The sequence below is a fragment of the Epinephelus moara genome, chromosome 2 (assembly GCF_006386435.1).
Source record: "Epinephelus moara isolate mb chromosome 2, YSFRI_EMoa_1.0, whole genome shotgun sequence".
Taxonomy (NCBI): Eukaryota; Metazoa; Chordata; class Actinopteri; order Perciformes; family Serranidae; genus Epinephelus; species Epinephelus moara.
Window position 1 is genome coordinate 31,208,380 of NC_065507.1, and position 18,784 is coordinate 31,227,163.

General features: G+C 40.9%; 1 protein-coding gene across 1 annotated transcript in view; it reads left to right on the forward strand.

Moving 5' to 3' along the window:
- Window positions 1–4,913: 4,913 nt before the first annotated feature.
- Window positions 4,914–18,784, forward strand: part of zgc:153184 (uncharacterized protein LOC751652 homolog) — an 18,923-nt gene continuing 5,052 nt past the window's right edge. Inside the window, 4 exon segments of the mRNA XM_050072567.1 lie at window positions 4,914–4,952; window positions 4,954–4,983; window positions 4,985–5,068; window positions 5,071–5,109. Coding sequence (XP_049928524.1) covers window positions 4,914–4,952; window positions 4,954–4,983; window positions 4,985–5,068; window positions 5,071–5,109 — 192 coding nt within the window.

The window sequence follows — 18,784 nt, forward strand, 5'->3', positions numbered from 1 at the left end:
AGAGCTGTCAACACCTCCCTCGGGCCTTCTTCACACCACCTCAAATCATTCAGCATTAGAAATATACATTTTGTTTGTTTTGACTCTACTTTTCAGGTCACGACTTCTTCTCTTTCAGCAAACCTCTAACATACTGCACGCACCTCTTTTGGATTTGTAGCACATAAGCAGTGACTTATTTGATTAAAAATGATAATTCTAAATATAGATAAAATGTGATGACATATGTTTCCTGAGGAATTTATTAAGTTCAGAAGGACTTAAATTCTTTAGCAAGAATATTTTATAACTGACATGTGCTACAATGATATTACTGCTGCTGCTGCTGCTGCTGCTGCTTGTTACTGCGTTATCAGTGTTTTCCTCATCTCATGGCTCTTGTTTCAGTCCTGAGGCCTGCTATTAAGAAACTGAGAAAATATGTAATTCACACACAAACCATATTTAAACTGATTTGCAAGCAGCGTCTTTGGATGGCTGCATCTGCCTCATTTCAATATCTAGAAAGTGTTTCGTGATTGTTGTAGTGTTATTAAAGGAACGTGGAAGTCTTTCAAAATTAAAGTACTTAATTTAAAGTCCAGAGTTTTAAAAGTACCCACTTGGTGGAAACTACATGGATTTACACATATATAACCTATAATGCCATGCCATGCTGCTTTGCACTATGTTTTTTCATTTGCATTCATCTCCAAATGAAACTGAAATTTAAGTTTATCTCTTCTGAGAAATGATTGCTTTCTGACACAGCTGCACAGGCCATCATTTCTATGTAATGGTCTTTTCTACCAGAGGGAGGAGCCAGAGACTACTACTGTGTGTGTGTGTGTGTGTGTGTGTGTGTGTGTGTGTGTGTGTGTGTGTGTGTGTGTGTGTGTGTGTGTGTGTGTGCCTGCCTGCATAAAGAAGAATTACAGCAATATCAAACATTTGCTGGGATTTAAATCGGTCAGAAATAGCTACAAACTACATAAACACTGCTCATATAGCTGTTCACTTCTCCCTGTAAGAAATCTTAAATCAGCTTCCCCTTTCAGCCCATTTCCACAAATTATAAGCAGCACATATTTACTTCCTGTTTGGCTCCGTGTGCCTGGAGGTCCATGCATGTGGTCACAGGAAGCTGCACTAAAATGGAGGATATTTAGGAGGAGGGTCTGCACAACAACTCTCTCTAGAAAGACTGCAGGGGTTCACAGTCTCTCCTGCTGGTTTCTGTTGTAGCCATGCTGCTCTTCATGGCTTGTCATGACTGTAAACATTAAGCAGTCAGGACTGCTGCCTATTTTTATGCTCCTCTGTACTCACACTGGGATGTCTTACCCCAAACTGGCCTGCTGTTATCTGCCATCTCAGTGGTGTCGCTCCTTGGACATAGGAAGACAACAGCATGCAATATTCAGAGGCAGTGCACAGAGGTGAATGCTACCAGACCACACCAGGCTTTTCCTCCTTTATCTTTCACTCTGTGCTATGAGAGTCTGTGTCCGGCCTGCAGAGTCTTCCAGGCTGCAGGAATCATGACCCTCACTCTGATCCCCTATAAGAATGCTAAGGAACTTGACCAAATTTTCCTTCACCTGTTAGCACAGAGAGCCTGAGTGTCCACTCGTGTTTGAAGGGAGGTCTGGATCACCACCAGCCAACACTGTTATGACCAGAGCGCTAAACCCCTCACACACACGTCCCCTGGGTCACCTTCAACAGGGAATACACAGAGGAAAGCGAGGAGAAGGCAATGTCGTGGCAGGAGAGACCATTGTCTCTCCTGCTGGTTTCTCTTGTAGCCATGCTGTTCTCCTGTGGCCTCCAATGCCACCTCTTTCTCTCTCCCCCTCCCCAAACCCAAAGCTTTTCCCACCCCAAGCTGACTGTGTGGCCAATCTGCTGCTATAATGGAGAGCCCAGGGAATTTGATGACCACCTATTTAGAAGTGTGAAGTAATGTATCAAACATAAAAGCCTGAAATTGTTAGTCAGTGTCTCTCTGCATTGGCAGTCATTCCTCTCTGGTACAGAGAGCCAGGCGTGTGCCACTGCCACCTCACTTTCACTCCGTGCTCTTGTCGTCACAGCTGGGTGACAGTGAGACAACAAACACAAATGTGCCTTTGGCTTTTACAAACCATCAGGCACTCCCACAACGCTTTTAAATGCCTTTAATGGCAGTAATAATGATAATAAGCTTCATTTATAAAGCACTAATCACCTCGTCGTCGAAAGCTTTTAGTAAACAGTTTCCATTGTTTAATGAACCATGTTACACACAGAAGAGCTAATGCTGTGTTTCTTCCTCCAAATTAGTAGTAGAGTTCCCTGCAATTTGGAGGCTAATTTATATCTACTTGGTATCTATGAAGTGTTTGTACATGAGCAGTGTTTGACATTAGGCCCTCTGAGAGAAAAATATCATCTCACTAAACAAGAGAACTGTTTATCTGTCGATTTCAAACCTGTGAAACCAGATCACAACTTGCTTTTGTCTATTTGATAAGTAAACAAAAGGACGCAAGTGACCAACATGATCACATAAAGACTTTAGGATGGGAATCAGAATATGGTTTTCACGTGAGCTGTTAATTCACAAAATTTGAGGACCGTAATGGTGTTTCTCTCCATAATGACTTTGAACTAAAAAAATGTAAAGAACATTATGTGATCAGTACACCAGCAGGAGGGACAACCTCTCCTGCAGTTGTGCAGTGTGTTGTTGATGAGTTAGAAACCAGTTCATTAGATGGCTTCTCTACATTTCCACACCACAAACCGCTTAAGTGACTGCCTCTGCTTTCGCCTGGCCCACAGCAGGAAAGAGGTACCCCAAGATCTTTTCTTCCTTACAAGAAAACTGAAGATGAGAATAACTGACTAAGAAGCAGCTAACAGTAATATTTACATGCTGACCAGCTGTGAGTGTCCTGCACTTGCATAAGAGGAAAACCAGAGACAACATGCAAAATGCAGTACAGTTGGAAGAAAACAAGCAGCATTAGAACTGTGCTATGGTGAAAACAAACTCTTGCAATGCTTACATGATGGAGTAGTTGCAGGTGGAGGTGAGGCCCAAAGTGCAGGCATTCCAGACATGCACAGTTATGCCTGGAACTATTGAAAATCCTGTATGCATGGCATGTTATTTAAATTAAGGCTATAGACACTTTTTCTTGAAACACCTCCTTTATCCTTTGGCATTGTTAACATTTTACATTGAATTATACTTTACAAGAATAATTTGCATCTAAGTATTGTCTAGGTTAAATGTTTGACCTTTGAACTCTTGTTTTTTTGCCTGCAGATATTGAGGATGATTTGTTTTTCAAGTTGGTGAAATTTAGAGTACCTGCAGGAATTGTAGAGAGACTATAGTGAGACATAGAATATAATAAATAAACCAACCATTAGATGCCATTAGAGTGTCGATAGCAAGGGTGCCAAACATACAAACCAGCCAGCCAAAGGGTCCAATCCAAATATTGATGCACTTGTGAAGGCTAAGAGGCGTCAGGTTTTAAGAGCAAGTTTAACAGTGAATAGCCCTCAACCCCTGTTCAATCCCAGACCTTTAACATGAGGAATAAAAGGAGGAACGTAATGTCACTCACTGTCATCATCCCCGTCTCAGCTTTGGAGGGAGTCTGCAGTCACTCTATGGCCCACCTCTCCACCACTGAGGCCACCTGAGGACTGTCTATGCTGAGCACATCATGTTGACCGCACTGTAGCGGTACGGCTCCAGGTTGACGGAAGGCAGGTCCTGTAGAAGTACAACAACATCAGTGCAGAATTAATGTGATTCTGCCTAAAAAAATACCCCAAAATGGATGTAAGTTACTCAGCAAGGGTAAAGGTACACTTGATGAAAACAGTGGGACAATATACAGTTGTACAGTACAGTATAATACCATGAAATTATGCCAAGGGCAGGGAAAACAACCAGCAAACTTACTACAACCCCCCCACAGATGTGATGAGCATTGCTCATCTAGCCACATTCCAATCAGTGATGTAACTGCAGGTGTTTTCTATCAGCTGGAAAGGGCAAAAGGCATACTTTACTCCTTTGGTTGTGGCCAGGACTAAAACATGCTTGTAAGTTTTAGCTCATAGAAAGCAGACCTGCAGCATAATTGATTGGTGAAATAATTGAAATATTAGGAAGAATATCAAAGTTGTCTCTCAACTTAATGCAGTAACGTTTTCGTGTGTGCAGTGAGCATTAGCAAGGATATATAGATTATATAGGCTTTTTAAATTGTATGTACTGTCACTGTATCCAATGGTGAAACACAAACATACCATTTAAATTGGTTGTAGATGCTTTCTGTACATTGCTTGTTGGGTTGCACCATGTGGTTAAAAATGCCATCTAGTTTCTAAGTCCAGTTTGTGTCTGCCAAGCCCAGTGCTGGAACAAGTATTCAGATATTTTGCTCAAGTAAACGTAGCAATAAAACAGTATAGAAATACACTTTGTTACAAATAAAAGTCAATTCAGTTTTATTTATAAAGCCCAATATCTCACAATCACAATTTTCCTCAGGGGGGCTTTACAGCATATGAAATAAAAATTGAAAGTTTTACCTTTACCCATATAATACATCAAAATGTATTCGTTGATTTTTGTATTAATTATCTGAATCTGCAAAGAAAATAGTAACTAATGTTTTGTTTTTTTTTAAAAAGTGGAGTAAAAAACCACAATTTTTTCAAAATGTAGTAGAATTATAAAGTAGCAAAAATTAAAATACTAACCTAAAGTAAAAGTACCTTAAAACCTTAAAATTTAATCATTCTGCTCTGCCTCCATCATCAGTTTGTCGAAAAGGTTCCAAAAAAGCGGATTTTATTTTGAAAGTCTTCAGCAGAAGTAGTATTTTTCAACCTGACTGACTTGACAGCGCCGACGGAGCCAAATGCGCGTAAAAGTTGTCCACTCCTCCTCCTCGTCCATGAGACTCATTTGGCTCCAGATATAAACACAGAGCTGCTCTCTGTACCCGCTGCGCTCCTCAGTCTCTTCACAACCAGCAGGCAGTTTGCTCCAAGAGGCCGAGGAACAGGAAAAAAAGCCAGGAGGGGACGATCTCTGGCGCATTCCCAAGGATGGAGGTAACAACTCTATGACTCTGAGCGTCGTTTGCTGTTGCAGCCTGTACTTTTAGGCCACTTGAGCAGATGTTTTTAACATTTAATGTGGGTTTGTGCAGTCAAGTGTGGTTGGAATTAAAACATTACATCATCGGAGCTCAAGTGAGTAACTTTGTAGTATTTTTACTGGTCTATGTCATTACTGTGATATTTCTGGAGGGACTAGGAACTGTCTGTGAAAACACTGAACAAATAGTAGTACTGCATTTGTTTAAGTACACTTATGAGGTAGTATATGGACATGTGGCTGTGTTGTCATCACTAAAAAAGTTCCTGAAGGTTTTTACAATATTTACCTCATTTATATCATATGTGATATTATACAAATATGTGTTACACATAATGCAATAGACCAGTTGCACGTGGTATTTATTATGATAAACTCTATAAAAGGATGATATACTTCTCTTTCTCTGTTCTGTTATTAGCACACACACCAACATAAACACGGCACCTCTTTGCCTCAGTACGTTTGAGCTTCAGGCCGATATGATTATAAAGTATGTTTGCGGTAACGACATCATAACAAGAAACCACAGTCTAAGTGGGGGGAAATGGAGCTGACAGCACATCTGTCAGGAGCCAGTGTTTGTGCCCTGATAAATGTGTGGAGTAAATGCCATTAGTCGATTTGGTTTCCACTGCAAAGTCTGCTCTTTGTTTTTAAGTCTGAACATCAGCAATTTACCACCCATCACCTGACAAGCCATGCCTTCCCTTCTCAAAGGCCAATCTGTCCTTTACCCACTTGCGCAGACGCTAAATTAGAAAACAAGTGTGCTTCTTCATTGGAGGGCTGTCTGAGTCCTGCCACACATGTTTTTCCTGCAGGGTTTGCTCATAGGTTTGTGGCCTCCTCCCTGCAAAACAAGCTGTTCCCTCTGACTTTTAACATCACTCCCAAGTATTTAATGTCATGTGGCGGATAGGCAGAGAAACTCCCATTTTTCTCCCCACAGCACGTAAAGGAGCACTACTCTTATATACTTACACCACTCAATGTTAAGACTCAGATGTACTTTAGACCAGTTCTGCTTGGATTTAAGACCTTAGTCTACTTTGTTCTTTCTTTGTTGCCAAAATTGAGAGAAAAAACTTGGACTGCCCCCAAATCTAGAAAAGAAGAAAGGATGACAAATAGATAGAGGGGGCGTTCTGGGTAAACAGTGTTGTTCTTATACAGAATAGTTACAGTCTCTGTGAGATAAAGCACTTTTGAGAGTGAAAAAAAGTGTAACCTGCACAAACTGAACACTGAGATGGAGGAAACAGGTTCAAGTATTGGTGCACTCAGCTTTTTCTGAATGAAGCCTTAGAGTACAAACCCAGTCCAAATCTTACAAGCTATGTTTTCACTTCGAGCGAACAGTCTAGGAAGTGATTTAGAGGTAATGCTGCAATTTAAATTTAAACTGAATGCTTCCATGCCACTTAAATATCTGATCTTGGTGAGCAACTACCTAACCATAGCGATTTTTCACTTCAAATATATTTGTATATATTTACGTTGATGGTTTAAGTAAAATATGGCAGGCCAGACTCTGTGATTTTAAAACTTGAATTAAAAACTGTGCCATGTGTAACAGCCCACTGAGTTCAGTCAGGTTTGCAAGTTTTGATGTTCTGGATGATTCAGACAGTCATTTGTCAGTCGTTTCCTGTAAAGTCATTTTGGTCTGAACCCATTGATGACACTCAAGAAATGCTCCTTGGGTCTTGCCAAATTTATGAGTAAAATGAATCTGTCAGCTGTTTTTACAAGGGTTGCTGCTGTTGGTGCTAAAAATTGAATTACGTGCTCAGTTTTTAATTACAGTCGCTTCCTTTTTGCCAAAAATGTCTGCCAGTAAATCATCTGACATGTGAAATGAATTTGGATGAGATGGATCAGCTCCCCCAGATGTTAGCTTTTGAAAATGGGATGTTTTTGTGTGCTGCAGCTTTGGTCTAAGTTTGATGGGATGGTATTTTTGCATGCTGCATTCTGCATGAAGCACCTGTAAAGATGTGCTAAACTATCCTGTAAAGCCAGTCTCACACTCAGGTTTGCACTCTTATGACATCACCTATTAGTAAAAATTCTGCGGTGTGTTTCTACCTTTAGGAAAGAGCCGTTCGCGCTCGCCAACATTGATTTACAGCTGCCTCAAGCAAGCCTAAGAGGAGATTAACGCATGGAATTTTTTTTACAACAGCAAGCTATTAAGTAGACAAACTGGAAATGTTGTGCATCCATGTGTGTGTACGTATGTATCTGTGTGTGTGTGTGTGTGTGTGTGTGTGCACCTGAGGATTTGTGGAGTGGGAGGTGGTGGTTTTCCTTTGATGGAAAAACAACACAGCTAGAGGAGTGAACCATATGGTGTGCACATTTATTATGTAATCCATAGTAAAGTTAAGAGACCAATAACAGACTCAGTCTGTACCAGCCAGACGTTTGCTAATGAGTCAGGTTTTTCCCATTTCGCTTTACAACAGTATGTCATTTAAATAGTGTCACACTGTTATGATTGTTATTACTCGTGCAGTGACCGTCCAAAACGTGCGTGTTTGGAACAGGACGATCGCTTGGTCTGTGGTACTGCTGCTTGCAACTTTCTCCAGAAACGCGCTCGTCCAAACAACTTCACACTTGACACCGCGCTTCCTTGGGACCTGAACAATACACCTGCCATGACATTGTTGAATCCCCTAGCAATGCTAATACGCCATTTGCTAACAGCTTGCTATTTGGGATCAGGTTGTTTCCACGAACAAAAGCGTTCAGGCCAAAAGTTACATCTCTGATGCTTGAGATGTTTGAAGTTACTTCAATGTCTGCGGTCTTGTGTTCTTCATCTGTTGATGAATGTACCTTAGCAAGGAGTACAAGCTATACCCAGCATGCTGTTGGGTATTTCCTGTAATTCTCAGCTTACACTTGCCACTGCACTTCCTTACGTCCTCAGCAGTACACCTGCCAAGTGTGAACCTGACTGGATGAGAAGTTGTCGAGACGGTTTTACTGTAGTTAGATGAAAGAATACTTCTATCTCTACTATCAGTGACAGATACAGTCTGAGGTGTTTGCTGAGGCAGTGTATAAGCTGTATGTGCTTCAGTGCAGGATGAATGGTTACTCTGTCCTTAACATAAAACAGGAACCTAACTGACCATGAAGCCCAGTGGAATGTAAATCATCAGCATCAAGGAAAGCCTATGAAACTGTAGGCCATTCTGTAAGTCACAGTGTAGTCATGGTTGGTGTTCAGAGTGTGTATAAACTGTCCAAATGTTATTGGATTTTATAGCTTATACAGTTCATTAAAGTCTTGCGATTGAAGTGCTTCTGAGCCATGATAAAACGATGTGCATGAAGAGCACACAGAGATGATAGGGCAAACCACTGGTATCTCATGTGACTTTCAAAACTCAGATTGCACTAAAGCTTCCTGTTGTCTGAGTTTTTTTTTTTCCTATGACATCCTGCAAACGACAGCAGCTTTCTCTGATATTGTCTTTCTAGCATGTTCTCTACCTCCTGTCTACATATTTGAACTCTTGAAACCAGCCCTTTGCTTGCCAGAAATAGTGTGGTTGCAAAATCAGTTGGAAAAGAGAAGCACACAGCAGAAGTGCGTAGTTATTGCAGAATGTTCATATTTTCACTGTAGTTACTGCAGTTTGTCTTCACTGTTTCACAACATATTTAGTTTCCAATGTGATAACAGAAACTGTGAAAAACAGAGCTAGTTTTGTGCAGAATTAACTCCTTGTGGAGATTTTGAGCACTTAAGGCAGTGTTTAGAAATGCTTTCATTAGCCAGTCCAATATAGTGTGTACCTAATGTTCTACTAGCACCCAGATGAGGATGCAGATGCACGCTAAGAACAAATCAGATGATAATCATTTCAGTTGGCTGCAGTGGGCATTAATGCATATCGACAGCAGAGGTAATGGGATGCAAATACACCAATATAAGTTGAGTAGCAGACAACCTGCGACTGCTGCAGCTTAAACATTCAACATTAGGGCTTTGTAAGTGTTTTATAAGATGCATTTGACATGTCTGCCCAACCTGAAGGATATACACAATGAATTTCACAGTGAAAACTCAAACTGGTAACTGAAATCTGGTTCTGCAGCAATGTACAGCCTGAAGGCGCTGACAAATACAAGCTGGAACACTTTCAGCAGGATACATTCACCTAAAGAAATAAGCAGCCCACTGTCTCTGGAGATTGCAGTGTGCGCTGACTGAGGCATGTAAATTATCTTAAATTAAACTAAGAGATCATTCTAAAATATTACATTGGGTGGGAAAGTTTAATCATCTACTTTGTTGCCTGTATTTACGTCTCCGTGATGAATTGTCTTTTAAAGTAGTTGTGTGGAAGCTTGGCTCGTAGGAGGATGTGTGCACCTTTACGACCAATCAAATGGTTCATAAACCCTCATAATGCCTTAACCGCTTTTTATTGCAGATTGCAGAGCGGTTGTTGTTGTACTTAAGCGTTGTTATAATTTGTTGCCATTACAGGCCCTCGAACCATACATGAAGATTGTTTTTCTCTCTGAGATCTGCTATCAGAGATGAGGTTGTATCAGACCCCGCCCCTCTGAGTTTGAAGCAGTGCGTGGGGCAGAGAGATAGCCTGGGTGGGAACTGCAGACAAGATAGTGAGGAGCACACTGTGATCTGTAAAAGAAAAACACACTTACTGTTGTTTTTCAAGGAAGTTCTGTCAGGGATGGATACATGCAGAAAGAGGCAGAAAGACAACCTGTCTCAGACATCTGCAGATTGTCAAACATGTTGAGTTTAGTTAGTATAAAGTCTGCAGACGGGTTGTGGGAACAGCGAGCCAGGCGGAGGAAGTAGAAACTCCAAAAAGGCAATATCACGACTTTACAACTTACGTCTGAATCTCCCTGCAGAACAGTTAACCCATACTGCCTGCACCTCCTCAACCACCCTCTTCTAAATTTGGCATCTAGCCATGCTCTTTATTTCCTTTTTTGGCAGAAAGGAGTGCAAACACAATAAATGTTGCAAGCTGCTTTTACTTTGCAAGTGCCATTTTTTTTTTCAAAACCAAGTGTTGCATTTTGCTTAAGGCATCTATTGTCAAGATTTGTCACAATCGAATCTAGACTTATCATATAAGTGTCTCTGATTTCCTCTTCATCTAATGTGTGCACTATTACAATGGTAATGTAAGGGAAAACTGGGTGAGATTTTAGTTTTGTGGAGGGTTTAGGAGGCAGGTGTATGCTGCAAGTCTGAGCATGTTAAAAACCCATTAATCTTTTGAAAGGACCAGGTATACAAGAGAGGAGAAAACCTAATTAACATTAACTGCTGGCTCAAACTCTAGACTGCATTTTTTTTAAGTGGTCATACCTACTGTGATGTCACCCATTGGTGTGTGGACTGCCATTTTGAAGGCTTGAGTTTAGCATTTCGGCCGTCACCATCTTGGTTATTTGGAGCCAGAAGTGGCCATATCTGGAGTAGAAGTTGGAGCTATCGAGGAGTGAATGGTGAATCTCACTATCTCAAGACTGTAGCGCCTCGCAGGCAGCCTGTCGCCCCACCTTCAATTATACGTTACTTAAAGCCTTTATAAATTGTAAATGCATTATATAAAAGTTAACCCCCTGTACAGTTGTCATGAATGTTGAAATTAGCTTTAGCCAGCCTCAAGTGGCCATTTGATAAACTGCAGTTTTTGGCACCGCCACGTTCATTTTTCAGCACCGGAGGCTGCTGCTTGGCTGAAACCAAGACAACTCAGTATCAGAATGGAGGCAAGTCGACAATGTCAGAGGGGCTTGAAAACTGGACTCTGACAAGTGACTTTTCCATAATCAGACAGCCACTCTAACCAGATCCGTTACTTAAGTAAAAACACTGATGTTATAGTGATTCCATTGTAAGTAAAAGCCTTGCATTCAAAATGTACTCAAGTAAAGCGAGAAATTTTATCAGAAAATCACATACAAGTATCAAAAGTAAAACTACTCATCATGGAGAATGTTCCCTGTTATATATAGAATATGTGAAATATGCAATGTCCCAAGCCTGCCATGGATGAATGGATGCCAAACCCTGTGGAAGTGGATCCCTGCAGGAAGTACACAGTGTTGTCATGGGGAAGGTACAGGGCTTCTCTGAATGAAGTCATCCCACGTCTGTGCTACTCAGCCTCCATGTCAGCTATCTGATCCACTGTCCAGATGGTTTTTGTCTTTGTGATTGCCGGATCAGAGCGGATGAGAATACCAGAACACCATGTAGAATCCCCAACAGATGCTAGTGTCAAAGTTTTCATGCTTGGGTACAAACATTCAATCTGTTGTGAGCTGTTTACATTTTTTGATATCTTTTCTTACTCATCATTCTGTCTCTAATACCCTGGCTTCTCATTGCGCAACTGTTCATATTATCTTAAGCAGGCCACTGTAGTTATCACATTGAAATATCACGGTGCATTCCACGAACAGGCCTGGCGCTGTCATCTGCTCTCATAGCTTCATAATTTGCCAGTCAAATTGCAGTTAAATAGCATATCTCAAAAGCCTCTGGGGATCTTGGCCCCAAGAGATATAAAAAAAAAGACATATTTCAGTCTTGTGGGCTTTCTTTGGACTTCTAACTTTTCAGCAGCTTTCTGTTCTCCAGTTTATTTCCTTTCTCTCTATATGCTTATTATTTTTCTAACATATTTGTTTCCCCACCCTCCAGTACTAGTCTGTGTCTGCAGCACCTCCCATTTCCCTTGATGCAGGGCCAGCTATGTCTCATAGATGAGAGTGTCCACTTACCTCATCCCTCTGATTCAGGGCCTTTCTAGGGTACTTCAACACACACATGGCATGTGAGAACACACAAACACAGTGCCAGTGAGGGCAGTGGAAAAGTGAGATATTCAGATGAGGTCCCGTCCAAAAACACATCATGTTTTCCTGGAAAGGCAGCGAGCGAGAAGGTGCCTGTCTGCTCTCTTACTGCATAACAAGTGTAGGCAGAAGGGAGCTGCTCACTGTGGTGGATTTCCCCCTGGCAGAACACGCTGACTTGTGAAAACAAAGTCTGCAAACTCAAACTGAAGCCATTACACTTGGTGATCCTATTGAACAAGATCTTTCTCAACAGCTGTGCTCTGGTGTGCTTTATTTATCTCCACTTCCACAAATTCCCACTGTGTGGGAAGCTTATGAGGATTGAGAGCTCCTAGAGAAGGGTTAAGGATCCTGAGCCAGACATCATCTTTATCAGCACTATGGTAGATTACATGGCCTGTTGCTCTCTGACCGCCGCTGTTGTATCAAACAGATATGTTTGGATTTACTGAGACTTATATCATGTGCTTTTCTCCCCTGCCTCTGGAAACAGGAATTGCAGGAACAGACAATAGCAGGCTTTGTATGATCTGTTTGTCTCTGTGTTCTCTTTCCACATCTGCCGGTCATACAGTAAACCTCGTGTCTCCGTCCACAGCCTGGAAATTAAAACACTGGTTGGGATTAACCTTTACTTATCCAAACACAGCTCTCCAAGGATGCACACACTTTTCCTGCAACACTCTGACTCACCCCCACACCATGAAGAAAAGCACAGTGTGGAGGGTTTTCAGGTGTGGTCATGTGCACTGTACGCCATATTTTCTTATGTCAGCTCAAAACAACAGATTACACCTTTAAAGAGCTCTATTCAGTAATGATGTATGGTGTTATATACCATAAGATCATATTTGTCCACCCCTTCCAAGATGTGTATTGATTTAATATTTTTCATTGTAAAACATTGTTGTAGGCAGGGCTGCTAATTAATAAGCAGGACTTATTTATGTTTGTATTTTGCTTTACATCAGTGTCGTGAAGCACTGTGATTTTTCAGGTATTTGGTGACACTTTGTGTGTAATGTCTGATGATTAATGCAGCATTATTTTTGTGACACTGGGGCATGCGTTGCTGTCTGCCAGAGTGTCCTTTTTGATACAATCACTACAGGGAAACCATAGTCAGCCACTCAGCAGCTCCACCGCAGTGCTTAAATGTACCTTAAAAGTGTTAATGTATACCTGAGTGTAGAACTGCACTGAACAGTTGATTAATTGATTAGTTGATTGACAGAAAATTAATCCGCATCTGTTTTGATTATCGAATAATTTTTGAAGTATTTTTATGCCTCTGCACTGGTGACAGCGGTGGCTAAAGGCATTATGTTTTTGGTTGTCCATATGTATGTACATTCACCCCATTCTTGTGAACGCAATATCTCAGGAATATCTTTAGGTTTGGCACAAACGTCCATTTGGACTCAAAGATGAACTGATTAGATTTTGTTTGTCAAAGGTCAAGGTCCCTGTGACCTCACAAAACCTGTCTTTGGCCATAGCTCGAGAACTCATTTGTTAGTTATGACACACAAATATTTAGTAGGATAAAATGATGATCTGATGACATTTTATATCCAAAAGGTCAAAGATCACCTTCACAGTGCCATCATAATTTTCTGCCAAAACACTTTTCTGGCCATTATTCAATGGTATCTCTCAGGAGAGGAAGGGGAGACATTTGGTCAGATACTGAGTTGGTGACACTAACTGTGGGTGTCCACCTTAAAACTGGTGATTCTACAGATCTTCTGTGTTTGGTTAAGATTCATTCATTTATTTATTTCCATAACCGCTCATCCTCTTGAGGGTCGCGGGGGGCTGGAGCCTATCCCAGCTGACATCGGGCGAGAGGCAGGGTACACCCTGGACAGGTCACCAGACGATCACAGGGCTGACACATAGAGACAGACAACCATTCACACTCATATTCACACCTACGGGCAATTTAGAGTCACCAATTAACCTAGTCCCCAACCTGCATGTCTTCGGACTGTGGGAAGAAGCCGGAGTACCTGGAGAAAACCCACGCTGACACGGGGAGAACATGCAAACTCCGCACAGAAGGGCTCCCTCCTAATCTAACCAGGAACCCTCTTGCTGTGAGGCTTCAGTGCTAACCAGTATACCACCGTGCCGCCTTGTTTGGTTGAGATGTGGGTGAAAAATGCATGTTTTAGATTACATGAGTCTGGACAGACATGGATATAAACTGTAACTGCAACTTGACTGGCTGGCAGAGACACATAACTGCAAGGTGTAATTTTAGTTTTAAGCAAAAGAAGACAAACATTTTCTGGTTTAATGTTCCTTAAATGTGAGGATTTGACGCTGTTCTTTGTCATGCATACTAAACTGAATAGCTTTGGATTTTTGGACTGTTGGTCAGATAAAACATTTGAAGGTGTCACCTTGAGCTCTGGGAGATCACACAGGGCATGTTTCACTATTTTCTGACATTTTATTGACAAAACTATTCATCATTTAATAGAGAAAATAACAGGCAGATTAATCTATAATGAAAAATATTGTTAGTTGCAGCCCTATTCGAATGGTAACGGTGTTGTGCAGCAGACAGACATGGCAAAGGGAAAAAGACCCAAGACAAGATTTGTTACGTAGGCATCAACACAGTAGTGTTCATGTCCTACACTTCAAATTAAGTATTATAAATTTATTAACCATACCATATTTTTCCAGCTGTCCCAAGGATTCAAACTAGCAAATCCTTTCATTTATGACATTTTACTTTGCTTTAGGCTATCACTGCTCCCTTAAATGCCATTTTTTACAAGCATAAATTGACTTTGTCACTCTATTAAATAACAGAAAAGCTCCTGATTTTTCAATGTAAAACGTGTTTGATAACAGTGCATTAAATCTGTACTGAATGTGTAACTGTAAAGCAGTTAAGCATGTAACATCTTATGGATATGTTTCCATGGAAGTCAGAGTTCAGAAATAGCTTGTTTCTTTTTAGAGTCGACGCAGGCCTGTTTTTGGAAAACTTGAATCACATGGTTAAAGCACTGCTCTAAGATTTTTTTTCCCAGTGTTTCCTTGTTTAGACATGCTCAATTGCACTGTATGCTAGATTACAGTATGTTTCAGATGTGGTCTATCTTATCCAGGGACGCTGACTCCTAGGAGCTGAGGGGTTACAGAGCAGAGCTGGGATCCAGGCTGCCTGCACAGCTCTGGGGCTTTTTCCCAGGCCTAGAGCCCCAGAAATAGTTTGCCCTGCTCTCTCCTGCAGTGAACCAAAGTTTCCCAGTCTTCCACAGAGCTCGGGGTCCCAGCTGAGTTAAACATGCACAGTACTGATAACTGACTGAAGGCCTTGTATGGCTCACTGAAATCATATCAGTAAAAACAGCTAGTGAAATTACTTCAGTTTAACTGAGAGAAAAAGACATTTCCATAAATATTTGCAATGAAAATATAAAGACAAACAGGCAAATTGTTAAATTAGTTCAGATTAGTGTAGTTTATATTTTGTACATTTTGCATAAGGCTGCTGACAATGCCTCTGTAAAAGGCTCTTGTTTAAATCATAGTGGATACGCTTTCATAAACCATGCAGGACTAGTAGTTCTGAAGTAAGAGTGGAAGTTTTGATACTTCTCATACATCCCTATAGCATTTTTACTTTAAACATGAATAAAACTGCATCTGTCACCTTATATAATGTATGCATGGTGAGTGTATTTTAAAGGAATGCATCACACACCAAATGACCTCTTGTATATCAATTACTCACTCTCAAGTTATGTTGAATTTGTGAAGAAAACATTTTTTTCCTTGAATGCCTCAACGATAAACAAAAAATCCCAAAACAGAAAATTCGTAATGAATTGAAGTCATGGGGGTCCATGTTTAACAACAGCAAAACCAGTTGTATGCTTGCTTTGCTGATTTGCATTGCCTCTGATACAATGAGGTATTCATTTTTATTTATTTTAAAAGGATTGTATTTTTTTTTTTTTTTACAGTTCTGTGCAGTTTTTACCTGTTGGAGAGCTGTGGATCATAGACATAGAGGAAAAAAATAGACCAGCCTTGCAAAACTAGCATCAAGCAGCATGATGCCCACACAGGCAGGCACAGCTTCCGTGGTCAGTGTAGCACCTTCAGTTGATTATAATGGACGTGTCGTGCTGCATCCCTGCATTTCAGCCATCAGAGCATCCCTAACAGACAGCCCTATCTGATGGGGAACTGAATGAAAGTGAAACTTATCTATGTTCTCTTCAAAGCCAGACTCCACTGACAAAAACAGTCATTTTACTTCCTTGAACACAGGAACTGCTTGTCTACCACTGCCTCAATCTGTAGTTTGGATTCCTCAGACTCTTCTTCAGATTCTTCAGTTTTCTTTATGAATTCGATGTAACATGTGATGAGGAATTCATATACAAATGGTCATCTGGCAGGTGAAGTATTCCTTTAAGTCAGGGAGGTATTTGCATTGAGTCTGACGTTATTTTCATTCTGCATGAAGAAGCTCATTAAAGATAAGGGCTCACTTTGAAAGGACACATGGAAGGATATTAATGGATCTGAAATGACTTCCTCTAAAACTAGAAAGCTGTTGAATAGTTAATGCAGCTGAGGTCTTTTAAATCTTCATATCAGGTTTTATTTAAGTCACTTTGGAAAGTAACTGATAATTTGTAAAGTAATGAAAATATGGAAAATAGCTGTAGATTACCAAATTCCATGACTAAAATTGACAGCAAAATAGCAGAGGTCACCCTCGACATATAGAAATTAGTTGTTTTAACTCTAAAATTAGTTCATTTACAAACTATTTAACCATACAGTACATCAGAATAGAAGCAACTCACTGGAAAGAACAAAGAAATTATTAACTGTATGTTTAAAGGACTGAAACCTTGATTTTCTCCACCCAAAACACCTGAGCAGCGATCTAATCAAACAAAGCCTCACTTCCTTTGCCTGCACTGTTGTGACTAGAGTTTGTACTCTGAAGGAGGCATTTGTTTTTGAAGGACAGGAAAGAGTTAAACAATTAGACATTACAAAATAATGGTGTGGAGGGTGGGTGGTCCCTGGTGATTGCTATTTATCACGGATGAGAAAAGAGAACTCAGGAAAAGGGCTGGGATGTGGATTAGGACACAGAGGCGGCGCGGAGAAGCATTAACAGAGGCACTGCAGGGCTAGCTGATGCTGTAATACGTTTGGGTGGAGGGAGCAAGGTGGTGAGGTCATGTTGAGAACAAGGGGGGAAAGGAAAATAAAGCTTGTGATTAAAATGTGGAATGTGTGTATCTGTGAAACTTGGGATCTCCATGTTTCCATGGGCTCAGCTCAAACTATACCAAGAGGGAGGGAACTGGGTGTGCACACCCAGGAAATGTGACAGAGTTGGCAGCTTTGAAGAGAGGCATGAACTTTTTAGTGGTCAATAAAAGTAAAATGGAAATGTGATGTAGCATGAAAGCCGGAAAGAGAAAGGGAGGAGCACCACAATCAGTGACTGTACAATACAAATCATTACATGGTGACATGATGCATGAGAATCTGCACAGTCCTGGTTGTCATCATGTTGTAAACAAATGCCTTGACCCATTCATAGTCCAAATGTTTGCAACCAAAATGGCTCACATCTTGAAAACACAGTAGTGGATTATTGTTCTCAAGTCTCACATTCATGCACGTTACAGCCTGCAGCCAACTTATCACTTAGGCCACAGATATGTGAAGTGAGTTAATGGTCTTGAAAGGGCAGCGCGGAGGAGGAAAGTTTAGCAATCAGCTTGGGAATAGTGGGAGAGACAGAAAGTAAAGGGGCCAAGACGTGATAACACTGTGAGGCTGCAAGGACAGGTCCCTCCTGTCACAGGCTGCGGCTTGATGTTGAACAGCTGTAGAGAGAGGGGCTCGCTTCCTGTGTCCAACCCACAAAAATATGCTCTTTAGCAGGAGACGAGACTAGTTCCTCTGAGGACAGCATTGAACCCAAGTTGTTTTGTTGTTGTTGTTTGCTTGCATTCACCCTCTCTGCCGTGTTTCTCAACCCGTCTGCTTTTCCTGTTGCAAAGAGGGAAGTGAAACATTTTCTTTATATCAGAATATCTCCCTGTTCAGCTGCAAAAATGCTCTCTGCACATGGCAGGCTCAAAGGGATACTTTGCTGATACTGTAGTATGGGTAAATGAACTATGGCAAAGTTCCCTCCATCTTACTGCACTCCCTATTTCTCCCCTTAAAAGTTTTCAGAAACATATTTTAGCTTACTGTTTAACTGTAATATGAGATCACTGTATGTAATATGTTGTTTCTTCGAAAGTTGCCCAGTTGCACATGACACCAAAACAGTTTGACTTCTCAGATTTAAAATTAGCCGTATCTGACGCATCATTGGATATACAGAGCAAGCTAACTTAAATGGGGTAAAATGATTTAATCGTGTCAAGTTTTGGAATTTTATTGGACCAAATGGATCAAATCCCAATACTGAAACAAGTATTTTAGCAGTGGTACTCCAAAAGGTTTGTTCACTGATTTACAGACGTCTCTTTCCCAATTTAAAGCAGCTGTGTGGAACTTTTCGTTTTCGTTGATTATAGCGCCCCTTTGGTCGAAGCGGTATGACAACCACAGCCTGGTGTCGTAAAATTCCGACTGCAGCCGGCAATTACAGCATGCATTTGTTTTGGAGAGCGAGAGGATTAACTAATGTCAGGTCAGTCCAAGTAATTAGTGGAAACAGCAAAATTACTCAGT